The sequence below is a fragment of the Cherax quadricarinatus genome, chromosome 42 (genome assembly GCF_038502225.1).
Source record: "Cherax quadricarinatus isolate ZL_2023a chromosome 42, ASM3850222v1, whole genome shotgun sequence".
Classification (NCBI taxonomy): domain Eukaryota; kingdom Metazoa; phylum Arthropoda; class Malacostraca; order Decapoda; family Parastacidae; genus Cherax; species Cherax quadricarinatus.
The window spans coordinates 26,083,681-26,097,538 of record NC_091333.1 but is presented as its reverse complement, the minus strand read 5'-3'; the positions used below and the strand labels follow the sequence as shown (position 1 = coordinate 26,097,538).

At 42.7% G+C, this 13,858-nt stretch overlaps 1 protein-coding gene across 1 annotated transcript in view; it reads right to left on the bottom strand.

The window, feature by feature from the left end:
- LOC128695726 (vitelline membrane outer layer protein 1) overlaps positions 1-12,938 on the bottom strand; it is a 79,637-nt gene extending 66,699 nt beyond the window's left edge. Inside the window, exon 1 of the mRNA XM_053786553.2 lies at positions 12,782-12,938. Coding sequence (XP_053642528.1) covers positions 12,782-12,830 — 49 coding nt within the window. The 5' untranslated portion in view covers positions 12,831-12,938. The remainder of the gene's footprint in view (positions 1-12,781) is intronic.
- Positions 12,939-13,858: the final 920 nt, after the last annotated feature.

The following is a 13,858-nucleotide window of genomic DNA, read 5'->3' as shown; positions in this document are numbered from 1 at the left end:
TGCATAACTTTATGTACTGTCATAAACACAGGTTCTCTCCTCATTTCTGTGTTCGCTGAAGAGGATCTCAAGTAGAGATCGAAAAATATAGCTCCTTAAATTTTGTGTATATGTGTGTGAGTTTATGTTAGTTACACAGCTCTTGAGAGAGCTAGTGTACGAGACAGTTATGGTAAGTTAGTTGTATGTGTGTTTGTTTACTTAAACAATAGTCTACATTCATAACAACGTTACAGGTCCACAGTTTAGTTTAATATCTTTATTATGCAGCCCATACCCATCCTGTGGGTGGTAGTCAAAAGATTACAGAGGTACATAATGGGTCCAGGGACTGGACCCCAAAGTTATGATAGCTGAACTAGTTACAAAGGTAATGAACTCCAGGTAGATCTTGTCACAATCATGGCAAGTTACAGAGGTAATGAATCAGCCTCACTCCTATACATACCTGGAGTTTACCTGGAGAGAGTTCCAGGGGTCAACGCCCCGCGGCCCGGTCTGTGACCAGGCCTCCTGGTGGATCAGAGCCTGATCAACCAGGCTGTTACTGCTGGCTGCACGCAAACCAACGTACGAGCCACAGCCCGGCTGGTCAGGAACTGACTTTAAGTGCTTGTCCAGTGCCAGTTTGAAGACTGCCAGGGGTCTGTTGGTAATCCCCCTTATGTATGCTGGGAGGCAGTTGAACAGTCTCGGGCCCCTGACACTTATTGTATGGTCTCTTAACGTGCTAGTGACACCCCTGCTTTTCATTGGGGGGATGTTGCATCGTCTGCCAAGTCTTTTGCTTTCGTAGTGAGTGATTTTCGTGTGCAAGTTCGGTACTAGTCCCTCTAGGATTTTCCGGGTGTATATAATCATGTATCTCTCCCGCCTGCGTTCCAGGGAATACAGGTTTAGGAACCTCAAGCGCTCCCAGTAATTGAGGTGTTTTATCTCCGTTATGCGTGCCGTGAAGGTTCTCTGTACATTTTCTAGGTCAGCAATTTCACCTGCCTTGAAAGGTGCTGTTAGTGTGCAGCCATATTCCAGCCTAGATAGAACAAGTGACCTGAAGAGTGTAAAGTAAAAGGACACAAGTGCAACTAATGTGACATTAATAAATGTCACATTAGTTGCACTTGTGTCCTTTTACTTTACATATTGTCGGTAATTCTACCAACTTTATTACGACCTGAAGAGTGTCATCATGGGCTTGACCTCCCTAGTTTTGAAGGTTCTCATTATCCATCCTGTCATTTTTCTAGCAGATGCGATTGATACAATGTTATGGTCCTTGAAGGTGAGATCCTCCGACATGATCACTCCCAGGTCTTTGACGTTGGTGTTTCGCTCTATTTTGTGGCCAGAATTTGTTTTGTACTCTGATGAAGATTTAATTTCCTCATGTTTACCATATCTGAGTAATTGAAATTTCTCATCGTTGAACTTCATATTGTTTTCTGCAGCCCACTGAAAGATTTGGTTGATGTCCGCCTGGAGCCTTGCAGTGTCTGCTATGGAAGACACTGTCATGCAGATTCGGGTGTCATCTGCAAAGGAAGACACGGTGTTGTGGCTGACATCCTTGTCTATGTCGGATATGAGGATGAGGAACAAGATGGGAGCGAGTACTGTGCCTTGTGGAACAGAGCTTTTCACCGTAGCTGCCTCGAACTTTACTCTGTTGACGACTACTCTCTGTGTTCTGTTAGTTAGGAAATTATAGATCCATCGACCGACTTCTGTTATTCCTTTAGCACGCATTTTGTGCGCTATTACGCCATGGTCACACTTGTCGAAGGCTTTTGCAAAGTCTGTATATATTACATCTGCATTCTTTTTGTCTTCTAGTGCATCTAGGACCTTGTTGTAGTGATCCAATAGTTGAGACAGACAAGAGCGACCTGTTCTAAACCCATGTTGCCCTGGGTTGTGTAACTGATGGGTTTCTAGATGGGTGGTGATCTTGCTTCTTAGGACCCTTTCAAAGATTTTTATGATATGGGATGTTAGTGCTATTGGTCTGTTGCTTTACTGCCCCCTTTGTGGAGTGGGGCTATGTCTGTTGTTTTTAGTAACTGTGGGACGACCCCCATGTCCATGCTCCCTCTCCATAGGATGGAAAAGGCTCGTGATAGGGGCTTCTTGCAGTTCTTGATGAACACGGAGTTCCATGAGTCTGGCCCTGGGGCAGAGTGCATGGGCATGTCATTTATCGCCTGTTCGAAGTCATTTGGCGTCAGAATAACATCAGATAGGCTTGTGTTAACCAAATTCTGTGGCTCTCTCATAAAAAAAATCATTTTGATCTTCGACTCTCAGTCTGGTTAGCGGCTTGCTAAAAACTGAGTCATAATGGGACTTGAGTAGCTCACTTATTTCCTTGCTGTCATCTGTGTAGGACCCATCTTGTTTAAGTAGGGGCCCAATACTGGACGTTGTTCTCGACTTTGATTTGGCATAGGAGAAGAAATACTTTGGGTTTCTTTCGATTTCATTTATGGCTTTTAGTTCTTCCCGCGATTCCTGACTCCTATAAGATTCCTTTAGCTTAAGTTCGATGCTTGCTATTTCTCTGACCAGTGTCTCCCTACGCATTTCAGATACATTGACCTCTTTTAGCCACTCTATTATTCTTTTCCGTCGCCTGTAAAGGGAGCGCCTGTCTCTTTCTATTTTACATCTATTCCTCCTTTTTCTTAGAGGAATAACCCTTGTGCATACATCGAGTGCCACCAAGTTAATTTGTTCTAGGCATAAGTTGGGGTCTGTGTTGCTTAGTATATCTTCTCAGCTTATATCGGTTAGGACTTGGTTTACTTGGTCCCACTTTATGTTTTTGTTATTGAAGTTGAATTTGGTGAATGCTCCCTCATGACTAATCTCATTATGTCAGTCTGGGGCTGAGCGCATACATGTCTGAACCTCAATTATGTTGTAATCTGAGTATATTGTTTTTGATATGGTGACATTTCCTATCAGATCATCATTGTTAGTGAAGATGAAGTCTAGTGTATTCTCCAGTCTAGTAGGCTCTATTATTTGCTGGTTTAAGTTGAATTTTGTGCAGAGATTTAAAAGCTCGTGTGAGTGTGAGTTTTCATCAGAGCTGCCTCCTGGTGTTATTACTGCAACAATATTATTTGCTATATTCCTCCATTTTAGGTGCCTTAAGTTGAAATCCCCCAGGAGCAAGATGTTGGGTGCAGGAGCTGGAAGATTTTCCAGACAGTGGTCAATTTTTAACAGCTGTTCCTGGAATTGCTGGGATGTTGCATCCGGAGGCTTGTAGACTACCACAATGACTAGGTTTTGGTTCTCGACCTTTACTGCTAAAACTTCCACTACATCATTTGAGGCATTAAGCAGTTCTGTGCAAACAAGTGACTCTGCAATGTACAGGCCAACCTTCCCCCCCCCCCCTTTTGCCTGTTCACTCTGTCACATCTGTATAGGTTGTAACCTGGGATCCATATTTCGTTGTCCAAGTGATCCTTTATGTGGGTCTCAGTGAAAGCCGCGAACATTGCCTTTGCCTCTGTAAGCAGTACACGGATGAAAGGTATTTTGTTGTTTGTTGCTGGCTTTAGACCCTGTATATTTGCAAAGAAGAATGTCATCGGACTGGTGGTATTGTTGGTACTGGGGGGGGGATTTTTTTCCGGCATTGGTATCTGTATCTATTGGTTTGGAGTGGAGGCCATCGACTGTGGTTCCACTCCAGGAATGACTGGATTTGGTGTACGATTTCTGCCATTTCCTGCCAGTTTTTTATTTTTTTCCTTCCTGGCACTAAAAAACCTCTCCCTCTTGAGTGGCTGTGGCTGCCCAGGTTTTTCCATGGCCTGGATGTTTTGTATCTTTTTGTCCCCTTTAGATGGTGTGCCTGGCAATTTAAGTTATAGCAGTCTTTCCTGTACTGAAGAGGTACACATTTCAGGGTGAAAAAGCTTACAGGAAGGGAGTTTGCATTTTCCTGTTGTCATATGGGCACGGCATTTTCTAGGGTGGTTATAGATGCATGTCCCGTCATGGTTACAGTCATGAACAAATTACAAAGTAATGAACCACTGATACGTCCACACCTGGTCACAATTGTAATGAGTCATAAATACAAATATTAAGTGGGTCATACACCCACACGAGCGCGCGCGCACACACGAGGGCGCACGCAAAGACATGCACACGAACGTGCAAATATATGCATACACACAAGCACGAACACACACACACACACACACACACATACACACACACACACACACACACGGGGCCAGGAGCTAAGACTCGACCCCTGCAACCACAAATAGGTGAGTACACACACACGCACACAATCAGTGAAGAGGCGGGGCCAGGAGCTATGACTCGACCCCTGCAACCACAAATAGGTGAGTACACACACACACACACACACACACACACGTGGTGATGCTTTATTTACAGCTAGCAAAGTCAGGGTATTTCTCCAGGATGGTCTGTAATATACCACTGTGGATAAAGTACTTTGCCATTTCTTGAACATTTCTGAGTGAGTTGTCTCTAAATTCATTAATTTTATCTCACTCCAGTACATAATGACGCAAGGTGTGACAATAGTCCATCTGGCAAAGTTTACATTTCGTTTGGTCTACATCTGGTGGTGGTGATTTAACCTGCCAAAGATACTTGTAACCCAGCCGGAGCCGGGCGGTAGTGACATCCAAGAGTCTGCTTATCTTGTTGGATGCACCACAGACATGTGGCTCCTCCTGCATGATGGAATGATGATAGATGGACTGACTTGTGTCAGTCTCCCTGAGTCTTAAGTCAATAAAGTTCAATTGAAGTTCTTTTCGTATTATTGTTCTCAAACTGCTAACTGACAACCTAAGATTGTAATCAACTCGCTCTTTAAAAGCATACAGCTTAGCCATTTCATCAGTTCTATCATGCATCTGAAGACCAATGTGAGATGGAATCCACAGCATGTGCACTCTGACTCCACTGTCCATAATCTTACCATACCTGTGTCTGGCTTCTGACACAAGCATGCCACAATTTATACTTAATGAGTTGAGAGCATTTATGGATGACAGAGAATCAGTTACAATTAAAGTGTTAACCTTAGATACATGGACGCATTTGAGTGCAAGGAGAATGGCAAACAGTTCTGTTTAAAGGTTAGAGGCCCAGTTATTAATGCGTGCTCCAATTTCTTTATGAGAGCCATCACTCCGTATGACAACAGTAGCACTTCCAGCTCCACCAGTGGATAGGTGAACAGAACCATCAACGTAAATAATTTGTGAGTGTTCTGTGTGACTAAGTTGTCAATACAGCTTAATACATCCTGTTTGGCTCCAAGACGAAGCTTTGGTTGTGATTTAAGAAGAGTTTCTGGGGGAAATGGAGGAATGTTGGTTTGGAATGGGGTAATATCCCATAGATCATGTAGCAGGTTCATGCGGAGGTCGGTTCCAGTGTTTTCGATCCATCTGCTGAGGAAAGTTTGGAGGGCTTCTGTGCAGGGGTTTGAATTGGCTGACCTAAACATATTGACCCCAATAAGGATATTTCTTTCAGTAACACGATCTCTAATGCTTGGAATATCAAGTTCTTTTTGCATATTTAAAATTTTGGCAGTACGAGGGCATCCTAGGATGATCCTCATTGCTTCGTTCTGCAGTTTTTCCAGCCCTCCAAGCTTCCAGTCAGACACAAGAGCAAGTAGTGGTGCAGCATAATCAACCAATGATCTAATATAAGCAAGATATACCATTTTCACAATTTTAACATTAGCACCATACCTGGGGTGAAACCCAGCCACGACTCTAAGTGCTCTCAACCTTTCTTTGTATTGGCGACAAAGTCTGGTTACAACAGGTCCAAGTAGTGGAACTCATAGTACTTTCAGTTTTCCTTGCCATAGCTACTGTGTGAAATATATGATCTTAGTTCATTCAGCATTTCGGACAACTTGATCAATCTTAGATATTCTTAGAGTTGTGGTCTTGTAGTATCGAGTCTCTGTTGCAGTCTGTTCTTAAAAGAATGAGATTTTACGGTATGTGGCACTTGATCTGAGGTTTTAACATGTGACTTGATAAATTCCATGGGTGAAACGTAGTCAGTAAAGGGTTGCATTATACTACGTTTTTGTCTATTTTTCTCTCTGGGTATCTTTATTTGTAGACGTTTCGCCATCCAGTGGCTTTATCAGTACAATTCGGGTTCTTGTTGTGAGGAATGTAGATGTACTCAGGACAAGGTGGTCAGTTTTGGAGTTAGTGATGAGCACAGTTGTGGAAAATTTTGAATTTTCCTAAATTCAGCATGTGTAAATTTGAATATAATAATTGTATATTAAAATGTGATGCTGATTTAACCCTTCAAGAAATTTTGAGTGAAGGGGGATGTAGAACAGGTGCAGAGTGACGCAGACAGGGAGGACGCCATGTTGAAAATACATGTGAACACTGGTCTGTTAATTGTACAATGTAATCAGGTGTCATCGTAGTTCAGTGGGTATATATCGGCCTCAATCCCTAATTTAGAAATTGCTGACACATTCCTGCTGAAGAATTGGGATAAATATTGTGGAAATCCTTACAATTCGGCAACAAAAATGGAAAAATAGAGGACACTGATTCTTCCCAGGAGCACACCTTAGTTAAGTGATGCTTACCCATGAAAAGAAAAGCTAGATACAGCGATTGATAAACAAGGGTTGAGGTCGACCGTTCGTCATTGTAGAAGTTGCCAGCAGTCACCGGTTTCTTCAACACGCAAGTTATACTTTTGTATCAATCAAATCACATATTACTCGGGTAGATAATTTCCAGTAGATCCTTCATGTGTTAGCTCAAATCACCGACCAGTATGTTTTAAATAAGTGACCCACTGATCAGATCAGATCGACTGGTCCGAACCCTTGACTGGTCCTAACCCTTGACTGGTCCGAACTCTTGACTGGTCCGAACCCTTGACTGGTTTCAAACGGTTTCGTTGGACAATAAAGCAGACTGTAAACGGATGGGGTTGTAGGCGCCCTTATAAACACAAACATTAAATATAAATCGGGAACGTGCACGGTAAGCTGTCCAATATACAAAAACAGTTAGAAACAGAAATACAAATAGCTAGAGCTTCATTTAAGGAGGTTATTAATAGAATATTCAAGAGGTTGCTAGTAGAATTACAGTAAATCAACCATTCAAATCATGAAGCTGTGTGTAGTCTGTGGTCAGTCAAACAAACGGGCTTCCACATGGGTAAATTGTCATTTTTGTGGAAATTGGTGTCACGCCCCTTGTGCAGATATCCAAGAACTAGCTACAAGCAGTGTTAAAACAGGGAAGTGTTTTTGGGTATGCCCAAATGAGATAAATCTGTGGACTAAAATCACAAGAGGACAACATCAAAGCTGCCTTCATAGAAAACCTGGAAGCTTTCTACAACAGATGGGAACATAAAAAGTCTGGGCTGAATGGTACTGCTCTTGATACTGGCCATGTAGTCAGAAACTGTAAGGCTGGAGATGAAGTCCTGGTAGTCAGTAAATGTGGGGCTGATAGTGCTGTCCTGGGAGACAGTAATGGTGAATCTGGAGGTGCTGTCCTGGGAGACAGTAATGGTCAAGCTGGAGGTGCTGTCCTGGGAGACAGTAATGGTGAAGCTGGAGATGCTGTCCTGGGAGACAGTAATGGTGAAGCTGGAGATTTTGTCCAGGTAGTCGGGAATTATACGCAGGAAGGAATACATATAAATGACCTCATATGGGACAGGAGCCATAGTAGGGAAACAAGTGTAGTCAGAGATAAGATAAAACCAATATTGCAAACTAGAAATACCGCAGGAAATAGCAAACAAGAGGACTCCACTAGCAATAGTGAGGATATATTACCAAAAACAACTGGTGGGAGCTCCATTGTTGGTGCTAGGGAGGATAGAAGTAAGACAGGGAAACATGCACCAACAGGGAATACAGTCACAGAAACCCAAGGCAAACGGAAACCAAGCCTGTGCACATACTATGCACTTGGTATCTGCTGGCATGGGAAATCTGGAAAAACAGATGGGACGTGCAACTATGACCACCCTAGAAAATGCCATGCCCATATGACAACAGGAAAATGCAAACTCCCTTCCTGTAAGTTTTTTCACCCTGAACTGTGTACCTCTTCAGTACAGGGAAGACTGTGCTATAACTTGAATTGCCAGGCATACCATCTAAAGGGGACAAAAAGATACAAAACATCCAGGCCATGGGAAAACCTGGGTAGCCACAGCCACTCAAGAGGGAGAGGTTTTTTAGTGCCAGGAAGGAAAAAAAAACTGGCAGGAAATGGCAGAAATCGTACACCAAATCCAGTCATTCCTGGAGTGGAACCACAGTCGATGGCCTCCACTCCAAACCAACAGATATAGATACTAATGCCGGAAAAAAAAATCCCCCCCCCCAGTACCAACAATACCACCAGTCTGATAACATTCTTCTTTGCAAATATACAGGGTCTAAAGCCAGCAACAAACAACAAAATACCTTTCATCCGTGGACTGCTTGCAGAGGCAAAGGCAATGTTTGCGGCTTTCACTGAGACCCACATAAAGAATCACTTGGACAACGAAATATGGATCCCAGGTTACAAACTATACAGATGTGACAGAGTGAACAGGCAAAAGGGGGGGGGGGTTGGCCTGTACATTGCAGAGTCACTTGTTTGCACAGAACTGCTTAATGCCTCAAATGATGTAGTGGAAGTTTTAGCAGTAAAGGTCGAGAACCAAAACCTAGTCATTGTGGTAGTCTACAAGCCTCCGGATGCAACATCCCAGCAATTCCAGGAACAGCTGTTAAAAATTGACCACTGTCTGGAAAATCTTCCAGCTCCTGCACCCAACATCTTGCTCCTGGGGGATTTCAACTTAAGGCACCTAAAGTTAGTTAGTTTAATATGTTTATTATGCACCCCATACCCATCCTGTGGGCGGTAGTCAAAAGATTACAGAGGTACATAATTGGTCCAGGGACTGGACTCCAAAGTTTTGATAGCTGAGCAAGTTACAGAGGTAATAAACTCACAATTTACAAAGGTAATGAACTCACAATTTACAAAGGTAATGAACTCACAATTTACAAAGGTAATGAACTCACAATTTACAAAGGTAATGAACTCCAGGTAAGTCTGGTCACAATCATGACAAGATGGAGGAATATAGCAAATAATATTGTTGCAGTAATAACACCAGGAGGCAGCTCTGATAAAAACTCACACTCACACGAGCTTTTAAATCTCTGCACAAAATTCAATTTAAACCAGCAAATAATAGAGCCTACTAGACTGGAGAATACACTAGACCTCATCTTCACTAACAATGATGATCTGATAAGAAATGTCACCATATCAAAAACAATATACTCAGATCACAACATAATTGAGGTTCAGACATGCATGTGTGGAGCCCCAGACCGACATAATGAGACTAGTCACGAGGGAGCATTCACCAAATTCAACTTCAATAACAAAAACATAAAGTGGGACCAAGTAAACCAAGTCCTTACCGATATAAGCTGGGAAGATATACTAAGCAACACAGACCCAAACTTATGCCTAGAACAGATTAACTCGGTGGCACTCGATGTATGCACAAGGCTTATTCCTCTAAGAAAAAGGAGGAGTAGATGTAAAATAGAAAGAGACAGGCGCTCCCTTTACAGGCGACGGAAAAGAATAACAGAGCGGCTAAAAGAGGTCAATATATCTGAAATGCGTAACTCTCTCCAGGTAAACTCCAGGTAAGACACTGGTCAGAGAAATAGCAAGCATCAAACTTAAGCTAAAAGAATCCTTTAGGAGTCAGGAATCGCGGGAAGAACTAAAAGCCATAAATGAAATCGAAAGAAACCCAAAGTATTTCTTCTCCTATGCCAAATCAAAATCGAGAACAACGTCCAGCATTGGGCCCCTACTTAAACAAGATGGGTCCTACACAGATGACAGCAAGGAAATGAGTGAGCTACTCAAGTCCCAATATGACTCAGTTTTTAGCAAGCCGCTAACCAGACTGAGAGTCGAAGATCAAAATGAATTTTTTATGAGAGAGCCACAAAATTTGATTAACACAAGCCTATCCGATGTTATCCTGACGCCAAATGACTTCGTACAGGCGATAAATGACATGCCCATGCACTCTGCCCCAGGGCCAGACTCATGGAACTCTGTGTTCATCAAGAACTGCAAGAAGCCCCTATCACGAGCCTTTTCCATCCTATGGAGAGGGAGCATGGACATGGGGGTCGTCCCACAGTTACTAAAAACAACAGACATAGCCCCACTCCACAAAGGGGGCAGTAAAGCAACAGCAAAGAACTACAGACCAATAGCACTAACATCCCATATCATAAAAATCTTTGAAAGGGTCCTAAGAAGCAAGATCACCACCCATCTAGAAACCCATCAGTTACACAACCCAGGGCAACATGGGTTTAGAACAGGTCGCTCCTGTCTGTCTCAACTATTGGATCACTACGACAAGGTCCTAAATGCACTAGAAGACAAAAAGAATGCAAATGTAATATATACATACTTTGCAAAAGCCTTCGACAAGTGTGACCATGGCGTAATAGCGCACAAAATGCGTGCTAAAGGAATAACAGGAAAAGTCGGTCGATGGATCTATAATTTCCTCACTAACAGAACACAGAGAGTAGTCGTCAACAGAGTAAAGTCCGAGGCAGCTACGGTGAAAAGCTCTGTTCCACAAGGCACAGTACTCGCTCCCATCTTGTTCCTCATCCTCATATCCGACATAGACAAGGATGTCAGCCACAGCACCGTGTCTTCCTTTGCAGATGACACCCGAATCTGCATGACAGTGTCTTCCATTGCAGACACTGCAAGGCTCCAGGCGGACATCAACCAAATCTTTCAGTGGGCTGCAGAAAACAATATGAAGTTCAACGATGAGAAATTTCAATTACTCAGATATGGTAAACATGAGGAAATTAAATCTTCATCAGAGTACAAAACAAATTCTGGCCACAAAATAGAGCGAAACACCAACGTCAAAGACCTGGGAGTGATCATGTCGGAGGATCTCACCTTCAAGGACCATAACATTGTATCAATCGCATCTGCTAGAAAAATGACAGGATGGATAATGAGAACCTTCAAAACTAGGGAGGCCAAGCCCATGATAACACTCTTCAGGTCATTTGTTCTATCTAGGCTGGAATATGGCTGCACACTAACAGCACCTTTCAAGGCAGGTGAAATTGCCGACCTAGAAAATGTACAGAGAACTTTCACGGCGCGCATAACGGAGATAAAACACCTCAATTACTGGGAGCGCTTGAGGTTCCTAAACCTGTATTCCCTGGAACGCAGGAGGGAGAGATACATGATTATATACACCTGGAAAATCCTAGAGGGACTAGTACCGAACTTGCACACGAAAATCACTCACTACGAAAGCAAAAGACTTGGCAGACGATGCACCATCCCCCCAATGAAAAGCAGGGGTGTCACTAGCACGTTAAGAGACCATACAATAAGTGTCAGGGGCCCGAGACTGTTCAACTGCCTCCCAGCACACATAAGGGGGATTACCAACAGACCCCTGGCAGTCTTCAAGCTGGCACTGGACAAGCACCTAAAATCAGTTCCTGATCAGCCGGGCTGTGGCTCGTACGTTGGTTTGCGTGCAGCCAGCAGCAACAGCCTGGTTGATCAGGCTCTGATCCACCAGGAGGCCTGGTCACAGACCGGGCCGCGGGGGCGTTAACCCCCGGAACTCTCTCCAGGTAAACTCCAGGATGTACAGTAGTTTTGCATTAGCCATCGTAAATTCTAGCTGTTGTGGTAGCATTAGGGTGTGTTTCCAAAAAAATAATTATGATCCAGTAATTAAATGGTAAGTGGTAATACAAATTTCTTTTTAATAACACTTATAATTTATGTACAATAATTATATTCTGTGTACCCAGCTAGCCTAATCATATACAGTCCACACAACCTTAATTTACCAGAGTAGCTGGTTTTAATATTGTAATTATTAATTTAATATTAGGGTTAGCGTTTTGTGTGAGTGGTGATGAAGTGGGCATCGAGGGAGTCATAGTCCTGCGACCTACTGTAACTTAATTAAGTCCCACTTTTCTCACCTAAATTACTTGCATGTAATAATTCAGGTAATACTCTCTAAATCTCATGAAGGTAATTTGCTCACATAATAATAATTCACAAAAACAGTTGTCTACAAAACTATGGTGCTTATCACCAACTCCGAGGCTGTGGGACTGGTTGCCTTGTCTTTTGTATATAGCTCAACATATGTCTGAGTTGTATTGATAAAGTAACTAGATAGCGAAACGTCAATAAATAAGGATGCCCAGATGAATGTAGAATATGTCTAATTTTTACTTAATTCGATAATCTCAGTGGTATTTAGTAGTGAGATGAGGTGATCTACATTGTGTGAAGACGTGCCTAGTAAACTAATTTCCCTGAATCCCTTATATAAATGTTGCCTTACTCACACTCCAGACCTAATTTCTTGGGGCTGAGGAATTTCCTGGTAGGGGTGAACTAATGTGAACTGATTGGTTAAAGTTGGAAAAAATGAATTTAGAAAGGATATAGGAAAGCACTGGATTGGTAAGAGAGTTGTGAATAAGTGGAACACACTCCCGAATGGAGTCATTAATACGAAAACCTTGGGTGTAAGTTAGATCTACCTAGCATGGGTCAGTAGACCTGCTGCAGTGCTCCTTCCTTCTTATGTAACGACCCACAGTGGAGGTATCGTGTAGTGTACCTACCCATGGTGGAGGTTGTGAGGGCGAGGAGACACAGCAGCAGCAGCAGCATGTTGAGCGACAGACACAAGACTACACTGGTGGTAAGTTAGTTAAATATTCGCCGGTATTCTCCCGGCCCGGGCCTTTTCCAAGTTGTCTACACTGGTGGTAACTGCACTGCTGTTTATATACTTACAGCCATTGGTGTTGCCACGTGCATATCCTCGGCGTGTCTGTTATCACTGTTTATCATCATTATATTAACATGCAAATAGTTCATTACCTCTGTAACTTACTCGGCTATCAAAACTTTAAGGCACAATCCCTGGACCTATTATGTATCTCTGTAATACTTTGACTACTGTCCACAGGATGGGTATGAGGTGCATAATGAAGATGATAAACTAACGAAACTGTCAACAGTGATGGTGCCACATATCAGTTACCTGCCTCAGCAGTGTTGCCATAAATCTACTCAAAGCTGTGTGCCATATATAACTTCCCTCAACATTGTTGCCATAAATATTCCGTTAGTTGTGTTGCCTTAAACCTATCTAAAGCTCTGTTGCATATACATTTTCTCAGCATTGTTGCCACATGCCTACTCTCAAGAGGTGTTACAATATACTGAACCTTTAGGGCATTGCCATACACCTATCTTCAGCATTGCCACATATTTACCTTCAGAGTTATCACAAGCCTACTCTCAACTGTCTTACCATATACCTGCTCTCACAATGTTGCCATATACCTGCTCTCATATTGCTGCTATATTTTGAGACACCGGAAGAAGCAAAAATCACGTCAAAATGGTATGAAATGCTTTGGAACCAGGTGTACACCAGACCAAATCTCCATGAAAAGGTTTGTCAGTGTCATACAATGTTTTAAGTGTTATTAGTTTGGTCGTAACAAATAAATGCAGCAGCCAAAATACGATTTGCAGTATATGCTCTGGTGAGCATGTTTTCAGGGATTGCCCTAACTGTTAGGGCCTAACAGAAACAAACCCTAGTGTGCCCTTTGTAATGGGAAACATCATGCTGTCTCCCCTAGCTGCCCTGTTAGGAAATCTACAATCCAGCAAATTCTGGATGC